The sequence below is a fragment of the Aedes albopictus genome, chromosome 3, assembly GCF_035046485.1.
Source record: "Aedes albopictus strain Foshan chromosome 3, AalbF5, whole genome shotgun sequence".
Taxonomy (NCBI): Eukaryota; Metazoa; Arthropoda; class Insecta; order Diptera; family Culicidae; genus Aedes; species Aedes albopictus.
In genome coordinates this window covers 163,982,785-164,009,355 of record NC_085138.1, presented here as the reverse complement: position 1 = coordinate 164,009,355, position 26,571 = coordinate 163,982,785, and the positions used below count along the sequence as shown (strand labels likewise).

General features: G+C 39.9%; 2 protein-coding genes across 2 annotated transcripts in view; one reads left to right on the top strand and one right to left on the bottom strand.

The window, feature by feature from the left end:
- Positions 1-1,839: 1,839 nt before the first annotated feature.
- On the bottom strand, positions 1,840-7,124 carry LOC134290430 (uncharacterized). Its single transcript, XM_062857574.1, has 2 exons — positions 5,055-7,124; positions 1,840-4,992 (listed from the first exon to the last, which is right to left on the bottom strand). Exons 1-2 carry the CDS (start codon positions 7,122-7,124, stop codon positions 1,840-1,842), a joined length of 5,223 nt encoding a protein of 1,740 aa, XP_062713558.1.
- A 66-nt stretch (positions 7,125-7,190) lies between these two features.
- The window catches only part of LOC109422657 (serine protease 53), a 28,763-nt gene continuing 9,382 nt past the window's right edge, over positions 7,191-26,571 (top strand). Inside the window, exons 1-4 of the mRNA XM_062857573.1 lie at positions 7,191-7,203; positions 25,829-26,095; positions 26,160-26,233; positions 26,459-26,547. Of these exons, the coding sequence (XP_062713557.1) occupies positions 7,191-7,203; positions 25,829-26,095; positions 26,160-26,233; positions 26,459-26,547 (443 nt within the window). The remainder of the gene's footprint in view (positions 7,204-25,828; positions 26,096-26,159; positions 26,234-26,458; positions 26,548-26,571) is intronic.

Genomic DNA, 26,571 nt, shown 5'->3' with positions numbered 1-26,571 from the left:
GATAAGAACGGGTATCAGTGTGAGAGAAATACCGATACCATGGCAGATTTCTTCATCGGAGACCTCGATTATTTGGTAATTGGTTTGATTCGTTTGCCAGGTCAGCTGAACGAGTCTAACCTAGATTCACATAGAATATGTACGGTAAAAAGTAAATATACCTAAGTCGTGCTTTATGTGATATTAAGTCTTGTCCGTGTAGTTTAACTTGTTTAATACTAACTTGAGTTGGTAAACCGCCAAGTGGAGCCTTTGTAAAAATGGTAAATGATGATGAGCCCTTCGCGTAATGCTGTTGAGCGTCAGTATCTTCATTATTCACGGAAACAATGTGGTCCTAGGTACATGTGGTTTTTTCCTTTGTTCTAAAAAAGAGGAAAAATACTATGCATATATGTTTTACCAATCCGAATTGTTCGTTTTATAAATTAGTAGTGTGGCGTATACTCAGCCTTATTTAGATTTTCTTCAGCTATGTCAGGTTTTTCTTGTAATATTTCCAATCTCAGAATTTCAACCAATACGCGAGAACAGCACATAGTCCTTACACTTGAATATTGAAAACCGGGAAAATAAAACTTAACTTTAATTATTCAATGAAGTTTTCATTTCTTGAACGAAGATATTTATAGGTTGACCGGGGAACGTTTCAAGTTCTTGAGGAATAATGACAACTTGAAAACTTTCGTCCTTGCTAGCCTACTAAGCCTACTGGTTAGAACGCGATCAGCACTGCTTGCTTCGATAACAGCATAACATGTGATTTCTGTGCGACTGATTGGTTTTCATGCGCAATTATATCAAACCGATCAAACCATCCTTAATAGATCTATGCTCTAAGCCTCAAAGCGGATTCTCTCCTAATTTATAGTAAAGGCCATGAAAAATAAGCAGAATGTGTATTCATCGAGTACCGAATGAACAGAAATGCTCGACTAAATTTATTTTTTTTTCGTCAAGCAAAACATGACGACTGATGAAATGATTAAGTTGTGGATCTCTTTCGAGCAACTGACAGAAGTAAGAGAGCGACGATGTACTCGAATATTTTTTTTCACTACGTACCTAGAAGGTGACTGTGTTCATGAATAAACCGTCAAGCGATGTTTTGTTTGTGACGAAGATAGAAATAAAATGTTCATCGTCACTGAATATACTGTCATTATGCTGATGGCCAACAACCCTGGGCTAACGTGTCGCCCTCGCCTTGCTGTCAGCAAGGGACAGCAGATTTTATTTCCCCTTGATGACGTCATCGTTTGATTGCGGGGAAGGAAGAATGTGAAACTGAAAAATGTAAATAAAAACAATCCAGCCGCACCGTCGCGATCGTCGCGGCTGTGATTGTTAGCTTTTTACGATTTTTCGCGGTTTTAGGTGGTTACCGGTCGTAAACCACCCTCGGTCGTGGTGTTCGAGTCCTTCTACCGGGAAGGATAGTGATTATTTTATTACCTACCCCACCGAAGAGGGTTTTTTTTAGGGGTGGTATTTCCGTGGAGGGAAAGTGAAATTTGCTAGGCTGCAGCATTACGCAGCCGCAGTGTATTTTCCCCCCGGCTGAAGAAGGATAATTGGGGTTCTATCGGTGGTGTTAGCGACCCTCCGTGGAACCATTCCTCAAGTTTAGGATTATGCGGTTCCCAATACGGAATGGGTGGCCTACCGATAGAAGTGTCCGATGTGTCCGACTCCAATTGTTTATGAGGACGGTGACGATTACCAGTGGAGTGCTTAGTAGGATTTTGCCCCTCTAGCCCATCGAAATTCGGAGGCTCCCAAGTGAGCAACCGTATGAATTCGATGTGGTGGGTTCGAGGGGCAACAGAAGTATTGTACTCACGCTGGTTTGATGAGATTTGCCGGCCAAAACCCAATATTTTTCCCATCGAGGTCAACCAGCTCGTAGGAGGAAGTACCTCGACGACAAAGTACTTTAGCGGGTAAGTATTGTGAACCCAATTTGGCGTTGTAGCCAGCGATAGCGTCCGATTGTTTTGTATTGCGACGATACACCAGTTGTCCGACCTCGAAAGGTTTGGCGAACTTACGGTGTCGTAAATTGTATTGATGACGAACGCTTTCGCTGGCCTTTTTGAGATTTTTGTCCACAATTCCCCTATTTTTTGTTATTCTTTCGTGTCTCGCTTGCAGGTCATCCTCCATATCGCCAGAGTTCCCGTCGAAGTCATCGCCACCCGCCATTTCACACCCGTGAACAACAAAATACGGAGTGAACCCGATGGACGAATGGGTAGTAGTATTGAGAACCCGCTCCACATCTGAAATGTGCCGGTCCCAATTCCGTTGATCGCTGCGAGCGTAGGCCCGAATTGCAGCGTTGATTGAGCGATTCACTCGCTCCACCGGGTTAGCCTGCGAATGGTATTTCGCATTTAGCCAATGTTTAACTTTTTGTTCTTTCAGGAACTGGCCGAATTCCTTCGAGGTGAACGTGGCGGCGTTGTCACTGAGGAGAATCTCTGGACTTCCGTGGCGGTTAAACCACTGCTCCCGAAGAATGGTGCAAAGGGAGCTGCTAGCAATTTTACGTACCGGGACCAGCATGACGTACTTGCTGTACACGTCCAGCACCACAAGTAGATGTTGGTACCCGTGTTTGCTTCTTGGGAGTGGGCCAATATAATCCACCGAAATCATCCTCCAGGGTGAATTTGATGTTCGTGCCTGACCAAGTTCAGGTTGAACGGGAACGTAAGGTGCTTTGATTTCCTTGCACGTTCCACACTTTTGAAGAAAGGCCCTTGTCTGAGTGGCCATTTTTGGCCAGAAATATCGAAGCTTGATTTCATGTAGTGTTTTGTCAAGCCCTACATGAAGAAGGTTTTCGTGTGTTTTCTCGATTATCTCGAGGCGGCACTCCGGGGCTGGGACAAGTTTCCAACTAAACCGTGTGTCGCTGGGGATTTCCTCGGCTTTGACGTACTTAAAAAGTTGCTCATTTTCGACTTTGAAATCACAGTACGCATCAGGATTTTCGATTACTTTGGATCGGAGGTCACAGTACCAATCTGACTTGGTGACTGCGGAGACTTCTGCTACGGCGCGAGACAGAGCATCGGGGACGATGTTATCTTTCCCTTTCCGGTGCTCGATGGTCATATTGTACAGTTGGAGTTCTAAACTCCAACGACTCAGACGAGAACCAGTTTTCCACTTGGTTTGCATGATCCAAGTAATCGCTGAATTGTCTGTGATAAGTCGAAAATGGTAACCTTCTAAGTATCCTCGGAAGTTTTCCAGCGCCAAAACTACCGCAAGCCCTTCCTTCTCGGTGGCGTGGTAATTGCGCTGGGGGGTAGTCAGCTTATGTGAGAAGTACGCTACTACCTTTTCCCCATCCAGGTGTTTTTGGGCGAGCACCGCGGCCACGGCGGTATCGCTCGCGTCTGTCTGGAGAATGAACTCTTTGGAGAAATCCGGTGGAACTAAAACTGGAGGAGTAACCAACCGTTCCTTGATTTCAAGGAAGGCTTTTTCTGCTTCTGGGTTCCAGCTAATATTCTTGGACTTCGTTTTGAGCAGATCGCTAAGGGGTGCCGTCACCTCACTAAAGCGATCTATGAATCGGCGGTAGTAACCGCACATACCCAAGAACCGACGCAACTTAGTGATGGTAATCGGTCTCTCGTAGTCGAGAATGGGCTGGATTTTCTCGGGGTTGACCTTCAAACCCTCGCGAGAAAGGAAGTATCCAAGAAATTTTAGCTGGGGAACACCAAACCGGGACTTTTCCAGATTTATCGTCAAATTCGCTTTCCTTAGACAATCGGCCACCTCTTTGAGTAACTGTACGTGATGTTCGAACGACTCGCTGACGATAATAATGTCGTCGAGATAAACGAAAACGTAGGGCTCGAGCTTGCCGCGCCCTAGGACTTGGTCCATTAGCCGAGCGAGAGTTGCCGGGCTATTCACGAGACCGAATGGCAGGCGAGTGAAGTGAAACATGCCCCGACCGGGCACGCTAAACGCGGTGTATTTTCGACTGTCCTGAGCTAAAGGAACCTGAAGGAAAGCTTCCTTTAGGTCTATGGTCGACAGATACCTAGCCTTCGGTAGGCTGCCTAGGATACGACCTGGGTGTGATAGTGGATACGCATCACGTACAGTTCTCTCATTAAGAGGCCGAGCGTCTAAGCAAAGTCGAATTGAGTCATCTGGTTTTGTGACGGCAACTAAGTTCAGAGACCAGTCCGAATCCGACTCTTCGATGATTCCCATCGCGCGCCACCTGTCAACCTCCGCCCAGACTTTCTGCAACTTACTGGGACTCATCTTGTATGGATAACGAATCACGGGGTCTTTGCTTTGGAACTCCTCCTTGATTACAATCCTGTGCTCGGTGAGGGTCGTAGTGCTCAATCTACCAGGCTCCACACCCTGAAACCAGGTTTTCACCTGGTCAATCCGTGCGGCCTGGGACGCCGACAGTGTCGACTGCAACGTATCACTCTCCTCCTCAGCACTCTGAACACGACCCGGACCCACCAGAGCACAGTCTTTTAACTCTGGAGTTATTCCAAAAGACTTCCAGAAATCCATACCCAACAGGCAGTCTACACTCAGCTTATCGACCACCAGAGTACAAACGACCTTTGTTAAGCCCTTGAAAGTGAAAGGGAGATAACACTGCCCTCGTACGGAAATGACCTGACCATTTGCCGAGCGCAACTCGCACGGATGGTCCAGGCTCTTCAACGGTCCGGGAGATACTCTTCGGAACTGCCGCTCGCTCATGATTGTAGCATTACTGCCACTATCGAGCAAGGCTGCGAACTCGCTGCCACAAACCTCGACCATAACAAATGGCCGGTTGTCGGAAGGATTGTTGAAGATGATGGTTTGAACGGAAATGCGGTCGTTGTAGTCTTCTGGCTTGGCGGGTCGAAAGCTGTTGAAAATCTTTGGAGGTATGACTAGGTGATCAATGGGGCGCTCAAGACTTTCCAACTGCGACTTCAGTTGGACCTGATCCCGTTTTTTAAGCAGTAGGGGCACTGAGAAGCCTCGAATCCTTTGAAACCACACACGATACAGAAGACGCGCTTGGGTTTGGGGCAGTCCTCGTGATCGTGCCCTTTGACCCCACAATTGTAACAAACCGCCGGCTGGGGTGGACGATGTTTGTCCACCAGCGAGCTCAAACACATTGCGCCATCCTGTGACCGTGTGGTTTTCGGAATTGCTCCGGTCTTCTCAGGGAGATTCTTTTGGCATTGCCCTCCCGTTTCCTGAAAACGATTTGGAGGTGTTTTGTGGGAAGGTGGTGAGGCCGGTGGGTTGTTCTTGTTATAGAAAACCCGGGGTTTGTTCCCCTTCAGACCGACACTCTCCGGTTGTTGCCGCTGGCTCGGTTTGGAACCATTATAGCCAGGGGTTTCCACTATCGCGGCGACTTCTTTCGAATTTCCAAATACCTTTTGGTAGATGGGAGTGCGAGAAGCGTCGAGTGTCTTCCCTATCAGCATCAATTCGGCCACAGTATTCACCGGTTTGAAGATCAACACCTGTTTGTAATCGGCCTTCATGTTTCGCTTGATAATGTCCAGCTTTTCGCCAGGACTAAGCGGTGTGGTCATTGCGCGGAAGATTTTTTCCATTTCGAGATAGAAATCTTGAAATGATTCATTCCGCTGCTGACGTCGATGGGCTGCTTTCATCTTTAGCGCGGCGTCGAGTTCCGGGTGAACAAAGTTCGCCTTTAGCTCGCACACCAGATGATTCCAATTAAAAAAACGCTTTTGGGATCGCATAGCTTGATACCAAGCTAGCGCGTTGCCGGTGAACAGGTGCATGGCCGAGTTGAAAAGTTCAGCTTCGGAGATCTGCTCGGACTCCGCATAGTGGTGAACAGATTCTAGGAATTCGTTGAGTCCGGTGCCTTCATCATTTCCAGCGTATTTCTGGATTTTCCAATCGGCCACCCGTTGGGGCCGACGGTAATAACCGGTGATTTCAACCGATCCAGCGCTTTCTGGCTGACGCGGTGGAACCAGGTTTTGAAAAGACGGACGCGAAAAGGCGTTCTGCTGTGGGAAGGCTGGCTCAGACTTTTCGAAAATCCTAGAATTGTTCACCACAGCGGAACCAAAAGGTCTCTGGCTCGGCTGTTTCGGTACTACAAAGTCCTTCGTAGGTATCGACGAGTGATCTGTAATCCCCAGCCCTTCTAACGTCGCCGGTTCAAACTCGGGCAAATCCGGCAGATCCGGACTCGTTCGCATCCGAATGTCGTCTATTTCTACCGGTAAACTTTGAAAGTTTCCGTTAGGGATTTTGCCCACAATGCCTTGAAGTTCTGAAACCGTTTCGCGAAGTGCCTGCACTTCACGATTCGTCTTCTGAAGTTCAGACGTAATTGCACGGATAGACGCGAGTCCGCTACTGAGCTTTCTCACCGCTGTTTCGAGGGCATCCACCCTGGAAGAACTGCGAGTCTCACTTAACTTTATTTGTGCCTGCGTCTTCTGAATCTCCGCCCTAATTTCAAGCAAGACATCCCGAATGTCGTCCCCTAACTGGTTGTTGGGTGCTTTATCGACTGGATTCTGCGTATTTCCATTCGATATAGCATCCTTCCCCGTGGCAAATTGGTTTTGCAAATCTTCCTCACCATCCTCCTTGTCTTCCTCTGTCGGCGTGGGAGGAGGCGCCACGCTATTACCGAAATGATAGTTATAAAGGGCTACCACGTCGCCCAACAAATCGACAAAAGCCTTATTGGCCTCCCCCATGACGTAGTTTTTCACAATTTGGAGCCGGGTACCCAAATGAAGCAACCTGCTTCGGTAAATCTCCTTATTTGGACACCTATACCCTAAGTCCTCCTTCATAGTCTCAAACTTGCCACGACAAATGGAATATTCAGTTTCAACATCTCCCTTGTATGAGCGGACAGCAGGCTCGGAGCTGTTCTGCTCGCTAGACAACAACCCCCGCAAACGACGACGTCTCTTGGAGCCAGATTGATCCGATTCAGGAGGGATGTCAACACCCCGGGAGTTCAGCTCAAAGTCGATGTCTTCAAGCTCCAGATGATCGGCACGTAATTGCAAATAGGCAACGTTGAACTCCCCCAACGTTAAAGAATGGAGTGCCATTTTGATGAAGGAGCGACGCAAATCTTCAAAATATGGACCAATTTGAAACTTCCCAACTATTCAGTGATGTATGAACACGGTACAGAGTAATTTTCCTTTACTAACGGTTCCAATTTGATTTTAGGTTACTACGTTGGATCAGATGTCACCCCAAATCAGCCCAGAAGAATTGAAAACCTCGCCCTGAGAACAAAGAGACCCAAAATGTGCCAATTCGTTCTGCAGACGAGACGATTTACTGATTTAGGCTAAGACGAACAATGTAAACTTTATTAAACGTCCACGCGGCTGTGGAAAAAGTCCCCACCACTGCGCTTATTCCACCCAAAATCCAAATTTTGGTGGAAGTACCCCTCGCTCAGTGGGAAAAATCGTAGATTTTTCCGCGTAATTTTGCGTTGGGCGCCAATTGTAAGAATTAACTTCTTGCCCTTACCTGAATTTGCCCGGCAGGGCGGCTCGGAGCAGGGTACTTCCAATAAACTTTGGATTTCGGATGGGTGAAATTTGGGAAAAAGAAATATTTCAATTAAAACTTCTATTCTACTTCTGACCTTATTTTCTCCTCCTCGCTACGTCACTGGTCACTGGCTCGTCGACACTCGTTGGGGCCCTTTCAGCACGGTGGTGGCGTTCGCTCCCGCACGGGATATGCGGAGCTTCCTCGTCCTTCTTCTTCTTCCACTTCTGTTTCTTCACCTTCCTCTTCTTCGGGTTGGGCTAATTCGCCGCCGAAGCGACGGTCCTTGGCTTTTAGCTAGGGGGAGGAGATAAACTCCTTTGTCGGACCCCCCCTAGCGACGCTGGTGATATTCACCGAACCGACTACTCGCCGTAGTCGATCCCAGTAGTCACCGCAGTGAGCTACTCCAGTGAATACGCCCCTTTGTATTCTACTGGCTTCGTCCTTCTTGGCTTTTAACTGTGGGGGCGAGGTACTCTACTGGCTGAGCCTCCACAGTAAGGACGGTGGGTATTCGGAGGGATCTTTGGCGATTAGCCGCGGGAAGCGAAAGGCTCCTTTACAATTAGCCTCCCAATGGCGGCGATCCTATACCCTTTTCACTGCACTCGCACAGCACTGTTTTCCGACCGCGGGCCGGCGCGTTCCGGGGAACTTTCTGCAACTAGTCACTCCCGGCGACCTGGGAACAACCTTCCAGGTTTGGTTCACTCCGATTTCACAAAAACGGTGCGCGCACACTAGCGGAGTAGAATCACGCGTCCGGGCTCTTTCACGGTGCAAAACGATCTCCTTTTCAAAATGTCATCCTCCGTCCAGAATGTCGCACACCACCTTGCCGCCATCTCCTACCACCGTGCTCGACTTGTTATGCAGTTATGTTGCGCCGCTTTCTTTGCAACGGGAGGAGAATGGGACCTAACTTCATTTAAAAACCTATCTAAATCTAAACTATAATTTACTACCTAACATATTAAAATGGAAAAACCTAACACCAAATAAAATCAAACATGAAATAAACAAATTAAAATAAATTGTTCATCACGTCAGTGGTGGTGTATGTTGCCAATTCAAAACAAAAACATTACTCTGAGTATCAACAACGGACTATATACAAACTACTCAGAGTACACGCAGTGACGAAACTAGACAAACTGGGTTAATTGTAACACGCAGGTTACAACTTCACATACTCACTCACTAAATAACTTCCCTAAACTCTCGAAATAAATTCCTAATAACTTCTTAATAACTTCTTAATAACTTCTTAATAACTTCTCTCGAATAAATTCCTAAGTACTTCCTCGATCAAGGCAGCGGTTTTTATATCCTGAGATTTCAACCTACACATCAACTCTCATTACAATACATATGCACTACACTTTTCAATCATCCCCACTCTGGAATCAGAAAAGAATCCTGGAGTTCCTGAGCTGGAAAGAGATGTGCATATATCCTTCTTTCATTTGTGCTGTTTCCCCATATGATGTCTTTTTGAATCAAAGAGATTCATTTGACAAATCATATTCATCATATTTCCCCTTTTGGTTGATTACATGAACTCAAACGGTTCATTTGACCAATCGCATTCCAAAATTTTCCCCCCGAACTTGCATGCGTTTCAGCCCCTGCGACTAGAAAAAATCTTGAGCTCGGGATAAACTTTGATTTTTCATGGCGAGTTAAAAACAAACATTGAATCTAATGTAAATTTCGATTCTATTGGAACCCAACCCGTTTCTACACACCAAAAGTATATTTTCAAACCGATAGTTTTTCTCGTCCTTAAAAACTAAACATCATTCCATATCACTTATGCTCCCATAAAAATCGAACCCATCATTTTATAATTTGAAGGCAAACCATCCTCATGAAGTCCGACCCTAAAGGGGCCTTTTCTATTTTTCAATCCGACCACGTCCGAGATAATTATCCATGACGAAAAAAAGTTTTCGTTCAGCATCGGGATAATTCGGGTCCCTAAAAAAAATGGTGGGTTGAGATCGGGTCAACATCGGAATATTTATCCGTGACGAATGGAAGGGAGAGATCGGATCCACGATCGGTCTTGATCGGGATACGGGTCCCACAGAATATCCCTAAAGAGTGGTGGGGAGAGATCGGTTCAACTTCGGAATTTTTATCCGTGACGAATGAAAGAGAGAGATCGGATCCACGATTATTCTTGATCGGGATAATACGGATCCTACAAAATATCCGTAAAGAGTGGTGGGGAGAGATCGGTTCACCTTCGGAAATATTTATTCGAAATATGGTGGGGAGTATGATATTCCAAATTTGCAACCCCTACCCATAAATAAAATTTTCACACACTAAGTAAGATCTAATTCGTGCTGAAAATGAAGTTTCCCAATGATTCGTACTCAAATATATGAAGAAAATGTCTCGTACTCAAATTCGTTCGAGAACCTCTGTAACACGAATACTCATAATCACAGTCGGACCGATTGTTCCTTACCCCAGGTTCTCGCCTTGAACGAGTGGCTAAACCTATGCCTTAAATGAATCAGTAGATGGATTCCTGTCTTTATCCATCGATACATAGGCCACGTTCCGTAAGAGGTAATCTGTTCTAAATGGAAGAACAAAAAGAAAACCCAAGACGGACTGTCGCTTGCAACACGCATTGCGTTTTGATCGCGCGTCCGATCGATATTTCTCCAAACATAAACAACTCTCAGCTAAACGCCAAACTATCGGTGATCGTTCTAGAGGAAGAGTGTTTATAAATATTGTCGCATATGGTGTATGCAAAGTTTTCTCCCCTTGAACTTAAAAAGTATTCAATGTCAGGGCTATATGTGGCTTGTTATGCTCGCAGTGGCGAGTGGATCTAGGCCAAATCGATTCAATGCTAATTGATTGACCAAAGTAAATTTGGACACTCAAAAACATTCAACTGCTGCTTTTAATCAAATATGCCAACTTGTAACAAACTGCCTTTTTACAATGGGCAGTTTGTTGCACTTGTCGAAGTTTGATTTTTTTTTTTTCCTTTTTGGTATTTCTTTTGTATTTTTTGATATTTTAGCTGCTGAACTTGGCGTGTAAATCTACACTCATTCGAAAAGGGTATTCTACAGGGGATAGACAAAATGATCGGGACAGACAAAATTTTCATTTTTCAAAAAATGTTTAACTAGCTGTAACTTTTCGAAAAGTGCATCAAATATTCTCAAATTTTTACTGAGAGTTCATCAACTAGTTGTGTATCAGTGGTCCAAATTTGGAAAAGAGCGGGCCATTCTTCACGAAGTTATAAATATTTTCGAAAAAGGTGAAATTATCCGATAGCCAACTTTGAGCTGTTATATCTCCAGATTCAATGAACCGATTGCAATTAAATTTTGACCATTTATGATTTATATGATTAACTCTGGAAAACATTTGACTTAACTAGAAATTTTTAAGAAGTGAAAAAGTTATAGCAATTTTATTTTTTTCACGTTTTTTTAGTAAATTGGTATTTTTTTTAATATGCATTCCATTACTTTTCCAATTTATTGGCGACTATGTTGTAACTTTCCTTCAAAACACATATATGTCAATTAGAGGGAAATTACATGAACTATAATTTGCATCTTGAATTTTGAAACGATGTTGATGTTTTGGATAATTTGGTGTTTTATTAGAAAAATAATCTAATCGTTATAATTTTCTTCCGTGTTAAGAATTTTAGGTTAAGTCAATGATTTTTCATAGCACATTATATAAGTCATAAATGGTCAAAATTTCATTGCATTCGGTTCATTGAATCCGGAGATATAACATCTCAAAGTTAGCTATCTGATATTTTTTACCTTTTTCAAGAATCTTTATAACTTCGTGAAGAATTGCTCGATCTTTTTTCAAATTTGGACCACTAATACACAACTAGTTCATGATCTCACAGTAAAAATTTGAGAATATTTGATGCATTTTTCAAAAAGTTACAGCTAGTTGAACATTTTTTGAAAAGTGAAAATTTTGCCTGTCCCGATCATTTTGTCTATCCCCTGTACGTCAGTAACAATTCAGTACAATAATGAAAATCTAACTAAAAACATAAACTGCAAGCAGAAACTTAAACTTTTTTTTCCAGCACACAAGTTAACTCTGAAATGTTACCCTGAATCAATTCTAAATCGCAGACAATTCAATATTCAAAGTATTCCATTGGTCTTAGTATAGTACAAAACTTTGAACTGAATTAAGGAGAAACCGAATTCCTAGAAACTCTGACGCTTCTCCAAGGGAGTATTTTCATATTGAAAAATGGCTAGCAATATCATTTGACATAAGTTAATAAAGACATTTATTACAATATCACCCAAGCCTTCGCGACCCACCAGTGGGTCGCGACCCATAGTTTAAGAAACGCTGCTCTAGGATGCGAAAAGCTATGCAAAACTGGCAAAACAAGATTACCAAATTTTAAATTAAATAAGTTTAAAGTTTATTAAATCCAAAGAAAACGTCTGAAAGTATGCAATTTCCTCACTAATTATGTGTATCAATATTGTACTGCTGGAACAATACAATTTCATACATAGATTACAATATTTATGAAACTTTTGATGACGAAATCGGGTTTAGAGAATACTTTGCAGCTATAAACATGCATTCGAATATTCATTACATGTGCGATACAACTACGGCGCCGCTAACCGTACGGCCACGAAGCCAACATTTCAGATTTCCCGGTTTCCAAAATGTTTTAGTCTCCAGAAACACTTACAAAAAAGGTTCCCACACATGTATCAACCAAAATTCTATATAATTATGTAGATTTCTGAGATGTTTTGAACGAGTATTTTTTTAATCCCGATAAAAAAATCCTAGAAATATCAGGGAAAGTTCTTCGAATGAGTGTAATCATTTTCTTTATGAATTAATGAACCTCTGAACATGTTTCTGAAACTACGCTTTTGCAGTATTTTCGCCCCCTTCGACCCGATTTCCGGTCACTCCGGTTTTTACCCATCTCTCAATTTCACATGTTACAGATTATCGAAACAAAACGAAAACCAAAATTAAAAAAGTAAAAAATTGGTAAAATTTGGACAAATTAGAAGAAAAACATAACTATTTTTTGGTAACACCGCGGCCTCTCTGGACTGACTTCACGACTCCTAGGGGGCCGCGGACCACCGGTTGGGAACCCGTGCTCTAGTATGTGCCCTTTCTTGAAGATTGGGCACATGCGACCATCCAACCAGCTGATAAGCAATTCTTCATTCTCCCAAATCTTTACAATAATCTGGTGGATTGATTGATATACAGGGGGTTGCCAAAATGTTTGGAATAGGCAACTTTTTTGTCTCTCATATTAAAATTCAACATGCTGTAACTTTTCATAGAGTGCATCAAAAATTATCAAATTTTGACTGTTTGTCAACCTACTATATGTACATCATTTGGGCTCGATTGGTTAATCTTTCGTGAAGCTAGAACTGTTCTCGTAAAACGCTATTTTTTAGACTACCAATTTTTGAACTGTCATATCTCCGAAACCAGTCAATCGAATTGAATGAAATTTTGAACGTTTATCAACAATATATTGATACTTGATGCGATATTATAAAATGTAATATTTTCTCAAGACGGATAAATTTATATTGGTTTGGCATTTTCACCCATGTAGAGGAAAATAAGTCAAATTTACAATATCACACAAAAACTACTAAATGTGTTCTTCCTTCAACCCAAATAGGCTCTAATATATCTAATTAGAGATATCTTGAGAACAGAAGTAGAAAATCTTTGGATATCAAAACTAAAATTTAATGATATTGATATAAAACATTTACATTTTTTCAAGAAAGATCCTAAATGTGTAAATCCATGATAACTTTTTTAAATGTTTAAATAATACCTATGTTTTCATAACTTGTGAAACATTACTATACCCGAGTAGAAGTAAAAATCAGAACAATATCATCATTTGATATTCCTCAGTGAAGTACTCAAGATCATAATTAGCTATTGGTTTGTTTGACATAAGAGATAAAAGATCAAAAATAAGATCAAAAATTAGTATGGGGAAGAACATAATAATATCTCATTTTGATGTTATAAGATCAGACTAATATCTGGGGAGATCTGGGCTGTAGCACATCTAACCAATATCATAAAATGATCTGACAGATGGATTAGAGTAAAAAAAAGAAAAATGTCCGCGACCAGAATCGAACTTATGACCTTGTGATTTATGAGCAGTGACATTACCACTGCACTACGACTCATATCTGAAAATAGGAGGTAACAAGAGCATCAAGTTCTACGTTTTCCAAGGTGTTTGCGAGTCATGGTAGTTGTGTTGGTTTGGTCCCGCCATGTTGTAGATGAGTGTGTGAAAGAACTAATTATGATCTTGAATAGTAGTTTTCAGATCTTTCGAATTCTGGATGTTGCAGATGGAAATGTGAAGAGCTAATTTTGATCTTGAGCAATATTTTTTCAGATTTCTCAATGAACATTTACTATTGCAGAATATTAATACAGTTTCCACCCAAAATTTGCAAACTGACGTGATGGCATGGAGAATAAAAATGAATTAAGGCTCAATTAGGAATTGCATATTTCCCTAAACTAAGAGAGCACTTTTCTCTAGATGATTTCATATTTTATGCTCTTTCTCTGAAAGCTAGTGATTCAAACTTTAAAAACGACATGCGTAGAAACATGTTTGGTTTAATTTGCGCCTAAAACAGGACGAATTTCCACCAATAGGACGCAATCAGTGAAGTACTAGATTGTAGTAATGAGCTGAATTTTTGTATGGTGAGAAGGTAAATTCTCAATCTCTGCCACGAAATGGCACATAAAGCCTGGCTATTATGATTCCTTGTCTAACTTAATGGTGTTTGAGCTAAACTTTAGGTAACTGTGTTATTGTTTTCTTTATTTCTTGCAACAAAGTTTTCCAAAGCTTTATTCCAACAGCACCAAATAAGGCAAGGAATCATAATACCCACGCCTCCTGCATAATTTCGTTGCAGAAATGGAGAATTTACCTTCTAGTCATAAAAAATCAGCTAAAACCTAGTATGTACTTAACTGAACGTGCTCTATTGTGAACTGTCGCCCAGAAAATCTTAGGACTATCGTCGTCACGACTATCGTCTGTTCGTATACCCGAGGCAGAATCGCTACGCAATTCGTTGGTTAAAACTCAAAAAGCTTGTCGTCTGCAGCTGTATGTTTTGTTGAATCTAGAATCAAACGGTCTGTTTTTCGAAATGGACGAATTTTGCTTAGCGGGCCGTTAAAGTTCCCAAATTGTCCGGTGATTCATTTATTGGATTTGTACCACAAATGCAAGCTCGACATCGAGGTTCAGCTCATGTTGTCATCGGACTCAATTGGAAAGCCTCTGCTGGTTTACTCACAGTGAAATAAAATAAATATAAACTGGGATTAAGAAATCTATCAGATAAAATCAGTATATATGTTTATGCCTTTTTTTTAAGAAAAGCATATATCGATTATATGCATTTTTTTTTGTGCCGATTACTCAGTTTTTTTGTTCAATTGCCGCATCCATAAACCCGCTTATTGAAAATGAAGGCCACTTCTACTTCCTTTTTGTCCCAGTGCTCGTTTGTAAAATTTGTGGTGTACATAAGGGTACATCTATTTATTATGTAACGCTAAATTCGATATTTTTGAACTCGGTTTTTGGTTCATTGGGATCTGGCGGAATCCATAATGTGCTTTTGTATGACAACTCCAACTTTTTTGTATGGGTCGTAACGCTAGGCTGTATTCCCTATTCCCCTGAAGCGTTACGGAATTTATTGAACCCCTATCTCCTGAAGCGTTACGTTATTTGGGGACGGCGCATAATGAAAATTGAAAACTTAAAATAGTTTTTATGCGCAATGTTGGGAAATTTCGACATTTATACAGCGGGTTGCACTAGGCTTCCCAAAGATCAAATTAAGTACTAATTTTGAAATCATATCACGATGAGATATTGAGCAGATATTTGGCAACTTTTTGAATATCTCATCAATATCATATTAAGATATGACATCAAAATTTGATCGTTTCAAGATATGATTATGATATTCACGTCTACCCGGGTATTGTTGAAAAACGTTCAAAATTTTATTCAATTCGGTTCACTGGTTTCTGAGATATGACAGTTCAAAAATAAACTGTCTGAAAAATAGTGTTTTACGAAAACGGTTCTAGCTTTGCAAAAGATTAATCAATCGAGATCACATTTGTACTATGATGCACATATAATAGGTTGACAAACAGTCAAAATTTGAGAATTTTTGATGCACTCTATGAAAAGTTACAGCATGTTGAACTTTTTTGTAAGAGACAAAAAAGTTGCATATTCCAAACATTTTGGCCACCCCCTGTAAGTTTACAAAGGTGCCTATGCTGCAGGCCCTTAACGATAAAACGGGACTTTGTTAGTTCCTAAGAAGAAGGCACAATAAATGTGTCCAAAACGTCGGATGAAAACATAAGAATTCGTTTTTAATTGCAACAGACTGGAAACCATTACAGTGTGATGTTCTGTAGGATAATGTTTTTCCTACAATTATGACCAAAAGACGTCATATTCTAAATCTCACTTTTACGGAGGGAGAGCGCTAGTATCATCTACTCATACTAAACCAGAAATCGGGTACCGACCACTTTTGGTGAGCACTGGTATTTCGGTACTTGGGCTTATAGTACCGGTAATACCGGTAAAATACCAGAACTGGGAAATTTTCCACTAAAATGAAGAGTAATCTAGGTATTTTGCACAGTAAATCTACAATTTATCAAGCATTTGTGAATTCCGGTTTTCAAGGATGTTATAAAAGCTAATCAGAAAACAATAAATTAAACAGATGCAAAAGATAGAAAAAAAATAGTTACAAGGATCTGCTTTTGGAGCTATTGTATGGCTTCTGCGCAGTTTCACAGGCAGTATCTTGGTCAGCCTAAAATGGAACAGAAACAGCCTTACATGTACAACAAAAATCAGATAACTGCAAGGTGAAGACAGAAGAAGATTTACCTAATTTTACTTTGATGATGCAATGGATTCCAGAAACGGAAGAAATAACAAGAAACCCTAATCTAACCAGTTTTATTCTAAGCTAGTAAATCCATTTCCAAAATTCTACGTGCATTACACCAATCATTGGTATGATATCCTGGATTTGCAGAAGGGTTGAATAAATGAGATGTTTGTTTGTCAAAGTACATACTTGGTTTTAAATGTTTTCGTTTAATATTTCCACTGCATATTGGCAAGGTTCAATCGGTGCCGGTATTGATGGAAACCCAGGCGCAGTAGACACGGTAACACAACCGTTCGACCGGACAATATCCGAACCTTCAGGTACGTGAACGGCGGCAGTATTGTTGGTAGGTACAATTGTTGAAGATGATTGTGTGCGTGTCAGTCCCCTGGTCGGTGATGACAGTTGACGATGACATTATGTTGGATATGTATGTAATAACAAAGCATGGTTGCGAATGTATTGTGTAGTAAATGTTTGTTATTGTTTAAGTCCGTACTAGTCCGTTGTAGAGTAAAGTTGTAAAACGAATTGCATCCCGTGTTATTTTTTCTTCCGCTAGCACGTGAACCCCGGGACGGATATTGTCCGGTCGAACGGTTGTGTTACCGTGTCTACTGCGCCTGGGTTTCCATCAGGTATTTGGGTACCAAAAATTGGTCGGTAGGGTAATTTTCCAATTGTTGTACGACTAAAAACTCGCCAATTCTTGCACACCTCAACAATTGGCGAGTTTTAAGCCGTGCAACAATTGGAAAATTACCCTAATAACGGTATTTTTGGTACCGGTACTACATTCAGTATGAGTAGGTGATATTGAGTTTGCCGAACATCACACTGCACTAAGGGCCAGATTCCGACCCGAATGATCATTTTTGATTAAAGGGTCGTTAATAAATAAACAAACAAACAAACAGCAATCTAGCGGAACTAAATTAATTACTCCAAAACTAAGCATTTTCGACGCATGGTGTCTTCCACAAAGTTGTTTGACATCAGCAGGGGCATCTATTGCTAAGAACGTAGAAGTTCGCAACTCGTCCGCATAGGTGGCGCCTCCATCTAACTTCTTTGTTTGACGTCCTAGAGACTTGGCGTCCTGGGCAAAGTTGTTTATTTTGGCAAAATGAACAACTCTTTCTCAGACGTCAAAATTCCACAGCCTACTGTTTTCGAGTTATTTAAAAAATAAAAACTAATCAATAAAAAAAACAGTTTTTGAAGCTAATTTTGACATTTTTACCAGAAACCATGTGAGTTTAAATTTTTTCCTAATGCATATGTATCAAACCAAACACATTGTACGGGAATATGTTGAATATTATCATTAAAAATTTAAAATAAAAATACAAATTCGAAAAAACTGTGTGAATTTCAAGCCTTAATATCTCACAAAGCGCAAAAAATCGCAATATCAAATTTTCAGCAATACTAGGTGAACTTACTGCCAAAATTTTGGAGAGGTATTTTTTGGTGTTTTTGAGATAATAGCTTTTTAGTAACAGTATAAATATAAGTAGTGCCAGCATGTAACTTTTTACTGTTACACATTAGAGAGTTTATGTCTTCGAAAAAGTTGTTCATTTTGACTAAATAAACAACTCTTTCTTAGACGTCAAAATTCCACGGCCTACTATTTTCGAATTATTGTATATAAACTAGATGTTATTGATAAAAACTGACAATAAAATACATTTTGATTCAATATCATGAACTATTTTTATTGTTTTTACTTTTACGATACATAGTAGGTCATGAACATGTCAGTTTCGTGGAGCTTCAGTTTCACAATCTTCGATCAACGTCCTTTCCATCCAGAAACAGATCCACGATCTTTCGACAAGATATTTCGCGCTTTAAAATTTAAAATGATTGACAAAATAGGTTAAGCTTAACAGGTTAAGCTTAAGGTTAAATTAACATGAAACAAATTAAAAAATATCTTGATCCATGCTGACAAGAGTAAACTGACATTTGCTTGAACTTCTATGTATCGTAAAAGTAAAAACAATAAAAAATACAATACTATCAAAATGTATTTTATTATCAGTTTTTATCAATAACAACTAGTTTACATACAATAATTCGAAAATAGTAGACCGTGGAATTTTGACGTCTAAGAAAGAGTTGTTTATTTAGTCAAAATTAAGGCTTGAAATTCACACTGTTTTTTCGAATTTGTATTTTTATTTTAAATTTTTAATGATAATATTCAACATATTCCCGTACAACGTAATTGGTTTGACACATATGCATTAGGAAAAAATTTAAACTCACATGATTTCTGGTAAAAATGTCAAAATTAGCTTAAAAAACGTTTTTTCATTGATTGGTTTTTATTTTTTAAATTACTTGAAAACAGTAGGCTGTGGAATTTTGACGTCTGAGAAAGAGTTGTTTATTTTGCAAATATAAACAACTTTGCCGAAGACACCAAGTCTCTAGGACGTAAAACAAAGAAGTTAGATGGTGGCACCACCTATGCGGACGAGTTGCGAACTACTACGTTCTTAGCAATAGATGCCCCTGCTGATGTCAAACAACTTTGTCGAAGACACCATGTGTCAGAAATGCTTCGTTTTGGAGTAATTAATTTAGTTCCGCTGGATTGCGATTCTGGCCCTTAGTGCACAGTAGTAAAAAACTTCCTAACTGAGTTACAGTGAGTCATATGACAGCCAGGTAAGTGAAAAAGAACTTTGTCAAATAGTTCTATAATACATGACGTCCGAATTTCTCAAGTCAGAAGCGTACGCCTGATGAGAGAAAAAATTAATGTGCATTACAATTATCATTGCAAAGATTTGCATTTCGATTACGGAATCGATCTGAATAACGTACAAAATAACAACCGCAAAACGAAGCCTTAACCGCAGCGCCGATCGAGACAATCAACTTTCGTTAGTCCCCGTCAGTGGCAGAGTAACCTCTCTCAACGCGTCAACCCCCTCAATAATGAAGTTCTATACGCTGATTACTGTTCAGCCATTCTGAAGAAATGGTTTCCTTAACTCAAGTATTTTATTGTTTGTTATTGTTTGTTCTCAAAAATCTTCTAAAGAAGTATCACTCCATGTTTATACTTAAGAAATGATACTTGAGAAATTTCATACAAAAAATCTAGCTAAGAATGTGGAAGCGTAAATTAAAGACGATTCTTTAGAAATGTTTTCGTTAAACCGGTTTGTTCATTAACCACCCCAGGGTTGTTTTACGACTACGCCACTGCTTGGTTTGCAATAGTCGTTCGGTTAAGAAGCTGATTGCTAATGCAGTGCTATTTGCGACGCAGCCGTGATCTAACGAGTGATGAAATTCTTAGTGCAATTACCGGTATTTAGTGTTAACTAGTGTTAACTAATTAATGAAAAATGAAGGACTGACGCGCGGAGGGTCGACCCAACTTCCAGCGACACTGCCGTAAGTTTATATTCATTTTTCAGAAAATTTGGCAACTTTGGGTTAAGTTTACATACAAATTTTTTTGAAAAAGTTTTTTTAAAATCATGTTCAAAGTTTCTTTGACTTATTATCTTTTGAATGAAACCTAGGGTTTTGAAATCGGACGCAAATTGGCGGAGATATGGGCCTAAAAAAATGACATGTTTTTGAGGGGGTGACCCCAAACTTTTGAACGGGAGTGTACATCTGAGGAACATAACGCTCTATAATACTGAAATTCTGACTGATTATTAATCAATGCTCAACTCTCAGCATTCCGTTCCCCAGGTACCGTAAACTGGGGTGAAATTGATCATTCGCGGACTAATTTGTTATTCCATATTAGCAATTCCAGCACGTCATTATGATCATATTTTTTTTATCTCAACTAGTTCATATGTAGATGTCCATATCCATAGATGATTGTGAAAATTCATTTTTTCGAAGAGGATAGTCTTCTATTACTTTTTATATGGATTTTTCAATGTGATTCTCACTTATCCGAAACCATTGGTACCAAACAATCGATTGCCACTAGGAGATCCTGTAAATTTTCTGGAATTCTTTCGTGGAGGCTTGATTCTGATGTGATATAGCTATTCTGGATGTGAAAGAATTGTACAAGTTTCAGTTTAAGTAAAAAAAAGTGATTTATTGCGAATGAACTCGTTTATTTTAAAGGAAATTGCACACTTCAGGCGTTTAATGATCAATTTTAAAATTAAAATTTGTCATTTCCCCGCCGAATTCATAAGTTAAAAAAGTTCGTATGCGTTATTTGTGATTAGCAGATCAATATTTAGTGGAGGAGCAATTTTCTATTTTAACCGATGTTCAATTTCACCCCAATGTGGCATTTTCATTTTTTTGATTTTTGAAATAGTTTAACCCGTTAACGCCCAAGGTGTGTCACAATTTTAATCTTCAAATAAATTTGTTATCAAAGGTCAAGTTTCATTGGAATAAGCATGATTTGATGAAAAAAAATGAAAGTCTATGGTGTAGTTCCAAAAAAAATCTTCATTGTAGGTCCTCAATATCTGATAATTTTCTCGAGTTCTACTTCAGCACAACTTCTACGCTATCGTTATATTCTGATCCGTATAGATAAAATGCAGCTCTAAACAAGTGAGAGAGATGATAATTACTCAAAAAGTATATAAAAAGGACTTATAAATTGGGGCAGAAATATAACCCGAGAAACGCCTAAAAGTATGCAATGCATGGTTCTTGTAATTTCATGTAGTTTCGACTGCAGTGTTCAACATTTTTCATTTTTTTTTTAACAAATCAAATAAAGAGAGCTCACTATGTGTGGCATAAGCAAACGTTAAAATACTTTAGAAGTTAGATTTTAAACAGATAATTATTTCTAATAAAGTAATTGAGTTTTTCCTTCAGCACCCCACAAACTCTCTTTACGTACTCACCATACGTAAACTTTTCAGAAGTTTTTTATAATTAAAAAAGAAAAAACGTGTTAAATACTGTTCCATTTAATTTGTCTCCTTTGACAGATACATATTTCGACCCTTTCGACCTCAACCATATAGTCGTCTTCGGTGTCTCGTATTTACAGGTATTCTACTAACACGCCCAGGTCTATCATCATTCCATGTTTTGATATTAAATTTCAACCAGATATACTCTACACGGCTTCTCCATTTATGTTTGTACTACTCCATGATTGTTTATTCGTGAACAATATGTGAATTTTATGGTTTATTCTGGGCACTATCAAAGTTACATCGAAAAGATAATGTGAAATCCCCGAATGAATCCCGGGAGGATATACAGAAGGAATTGTAAGAGTCATATCTGGTAGAGTTCTGAGGAAATCTCAACTGAAAGCTTGGTAGGAATCTCTGAAATAATCGCAGAAGAAATCCCGGAGGAATTACTGTATAAATCCCGAGCGAGAATCTCGGCTCATAGAAAGAATTCTATTAGGATTTTCTGAATATGTTTCGAACACTTTGAAAGTATAAAGTATAGTAAATCTGTGAAGTAATTCCAGAAGAAATCCGTAAAAGAATGCTGGGTAAAATTTCTGAAAGAATCCTTTCAGGATTTTCTAAAGCAATTCTGGCAGAAATCCCTGAAGTTATTCCTGAAGGAATCTCGTAAAGAATACTTGATGGAATCCTTAGAGAAATCATGACAGGAATGCTGGCCAGAAGCTGAGCACGCATTCCTACAAAAACCATAGAAGATGTCTCTATGATCTTGGATTGCCTGAAAACAATCTCGGAAGAAACATATTTTTTTTTCATATTTTTTTTTCGGGAGGAATCCCTTAAAGAATAACAGTAGGAATCATGGAAGGAATCTTTGAAGGAATTCTAGCACAAATCTTTGAAAGAATGCAGAAAAGAATAACTAACAGAATCCTTTCAGGATTTTCCAAAACAACGCCTGCAAAAATCCCTGAAGAAAACTCCGGAGCAACCCATACAGCAATCTCGAAAGCAATATCTGAAGGAATTTCGGGAATAAACCTGAGAAGATTCTCGAAAGGAATACCTGAAGAAATCCTGGAAAGAATTCCTGAAGGTATCTCAAAAAAGAACCTCAGCCCCATCTAATCTCATCTCAATTCTTCACCCTATTCTCTAGCCTCTACCTTACTGTCTTCTTTGCCCTCTTTTCCAACCCTTTATTCTTCGCTCTATCATAACCTTCAACCCTACCATCTGCCCTACCCTCTAAACTATCCTCTCTATAACCACTGCCCTATCCTTTACCGTACCCTCTAGTCTATATTGTGCTTAATCGTACCGTCTACCCTACTCTCTACTCTAATATTTTTCCTACCCTCAAACCTACTCTCTATTATACCCTTCTCCCTACCGTCTACCCTATCTGCTACCCTAATCTTCTACTCCACTCTCTCTACTCTATCATTCACCCTAACCCTCTACCTGACCGTCTGCTCCACTTTTTATCCTACCTGCTACCCTACCATCTACCCTTTAGATACGCATATTGCATGGTATTATAGCTCAAACATCCATTCCGTGGCCACTAACTTGGGTATGGTCCGCCATCTTGGGTTTCAAAATGGCATCGGATATTCATTTTTGAGTTCTACTCATAAGCCCGATCGATAGATACCCATATTGCATAGTTTCATAACTCAAACTCTCATTCTGTGGCCGCCATCTTGAATATGGGCCGCCATCTTGGATTTCTAAACAGAGTCAAATATCGTTTCTTGATTTCTACTCATGAAGCCCGATCGATAGATACCCGTATTGCATAGTATCATACCTCAAACTACCATTCCGCTATCTTGGATATGGTCCGCCATCTTTGATTTCGAAATAGGGTCAAATATCGATTTTGACTTCTACTCATGAAGCCCGATCGATATCCATATTGCATGGTATTATAGATCAAAAAACCATTCCGTGGCCTTATCTTGGACATGGTCCACCATCTTGGATTTCAAAATGGCATCAAATATCGATTTTTTACTTCTTCTCATCATGCCCGATCGAACGATACCTATATTGCATGGTATTATAGATCAAACTACTATTCCGTGGCTGCCATCTTGGATTTCAAAATGGCGTAAAATATCGATTTTTTACTTCTACTCATCATGCCCGATCGATAGATACCCATATTGCATGGTATAATAGATCAAACTGTCATTCCATGGCCGCCATATTGGATATGGTCCGCCATCAAAGATTTCAAAATGGCGTCGAATATTGATTTTTGAGTTCTACTTGTGAAGCCCGATCGATAGATACCCATATTCAGTGTTTGGACGAAAAAGTGATCAGTGAACCACTCGGCAGTTTTTCTTCCCTTCTGTTGGTTCTGTTTCAATTACCAAGCGGTGTATGTTCTCTCGTCGAGTCGCATGGTTCACGAAGGAACACAAAGAGGATACTCCGATATAAACAAGCTGCGGCGATAAGCGGGCATCGCTAAGTGTAACACTTACCGATGATCTCTCATCGTTGGCTGGGGGCAACTGTGAATAATCGTTATTTTCATTAGTATTTAATGCGTTTTTGCTTTAAAAACGTGAACTACTATTTAAATTAACTGTATTCCCGACGTTGCAGGTTGTGTAGTCACAATAAAAAAAGAATTATGGCAATAAAATATTCTTACCGAATGCATCGCTTTCATTAGCGTCATCGAGCATCTTCTCTCTTGATTGCGCTCTCGTATTGAACCGGGCAAGAGAATGAACAGCATTTCGGGGAGCGTTCCCGATCATGTTGGTTCATGAAATGTTACATTCGCGAATGTATCACTTGCTGAGCATGGACCATTCAGTGGTTCGTGATAAAAATCCACACACTGCCCATATTACATAGTATCCGAAGCAGCATTGTCGTTAAAAAGCATATATTCTGGAGTTTTGACCGCCATCTTGGAACCTAAGCCGCCATCTTGAATTTAAATATCCTTGCTACCACCTCCACATCCCAAGGAATGTGTATACCAAATTTGATTGAAATTTCATGACGCATTTCAGAGTTATGCCTATGTTCCGGCATACATATCGTCCCCTTAATGCTAGAACTAGGTAATTGGTTTTGCGAAATCGCGTGGAATTTGTTTATATCTGAACGTATACCACAACAAACAAAAGTTTGTCGATTGAAACAACAAAAACACATATTAGTTCATCTTTTAAGACCAACGAAGAGTTTGTTTTATAGCAAGATAAGTTTTACCAACCATTTTTACCCGCACTTTCCAAAATGAGTTACCTGGTTCTAGCATTAAGGATGCGATATATACATACATACATACATAAAAACATACAAAAAGACAAACATACAAACATATAAACATACAAGCATATAAACATACAATCATACATACATCGAGTATTGTATGTATTGATTACCAACTCTGCCGAAGAAATGAACTGTAAATTATTAACCATTGTCAAGATTCCAAGGAAAAAACTTTTTTTTCGCATTGGAAATGATGCTCACAGATCGTGACAATATACATTCTTTGCAGCATCGTTTACGCCACCTATTGAACCAGTCACATACTATATTGTCCACAATGAGCAAGGTATGGGCTTGGAGAACATCTTCTCTGAAGAAAGTATTCTAAAATTTTGCATAATTCTGGAGATATTCACATCCAAAAGACTGTCCTATTTATAGGACGCTGGGCGGATATGGGTTAAGAAGTTCGATGTAGGCAGCGCGGCCCCGGTAAGGTAGCCTGCTGAAAACCTTCAAACATCAAGAAAAGCAATAGTAGAGTAAACGTATGGATTTTTTTTTGACAACTACAAGTAGCAGACTTGTCGGGGCACGTGGCGCAGTGGTCCACACGTTCGCTTCATAAGCGGATGGTCATGGGTTCGATCCCAGCCTCGACACTTGCAATTTTTCGTCAGTTGCTCTTCCCCCCGAGAGCAGCTGACACCTGACCCTCTTCGGAGCATATAGCTCTAATGGACCCGGAATTTGGATATCGGCGAACCGCAACTCATAATGGACGACCCCCAATTGGACTGGAAAAGGAACAGCAGCCCACAGCATCATCGTGCTCATCATTCTACCGTGGACAGGGTAGAGAAATAGAAGCAGCACAAAGACACTAGTTCGATACAAGCAGCAGAATTAGAATAGAATACATTTAGGCGATGTACAAAGCGTAAGTGCAGCGTCCAATTGGAATCGCTCACGTAGTGTCCTAGTGGACAAAAGAGCTGTAAATTAGGTTAAGAGATTAAGAATAAAAAAAAAAAAGTAGCAGACTAATTATAGCTTGAGCCGGCCTATTGCTCAATTTACCGTACTCCACAGGAACCAGCCCGGGACCGGGAGACAGTGGCGGTGGCTTGTACGTCAGTGATGGCGACCGTTGGGTTCTCAGAGGTATCGTTTCGTTTGGAAAGCTGAACGAATTGAAGCACAATGTGGACCCGTACAAGTACACCGTGTTCGTTAACGTTCAACAGTATCTGACGTGGGTAAAGGAAGTTCTTGCTGAAAGTGAACCACAAAGGGACAGGACGCAGAAGCGGATCAGTGAAAGCGGTATATTGAGCATATATTGAGATGTTGAGAGAATGACTAACGAATTGTTTATCATATTTTTTAGAATGCGACAGATTTCGGAGTTTATCGAAGAAGCGAAGAAATGGCGATTGTCTGAACAATAGACACCCGCATAATGTGAGAATTTTTCTTCAAAATGTCCCTATTTTTTCAAAACTCGAATCATTTCAAAATAATGCAAAATTTACAATTGGAGTGCTAGTAAAAGTTCAAATTAACTGATATTTACGACTGAAAGATAGTCTTGAGAGCATTTGAAAGATTCTAAAACTATTGAATTCAGCACAAAATGCAGCTGCAAACATTTATATAATTTTTTTAATATTCTATGTTTCATATTAGGTGATGATTCTCCAACTTGACGGAAACTTGCTGTGCAATGGTGTCTTAGTTGAAGAAAACTATGTCATTACAACTTGCAATTGCGTTCGGTAAGATTATGAATAGGAATGATA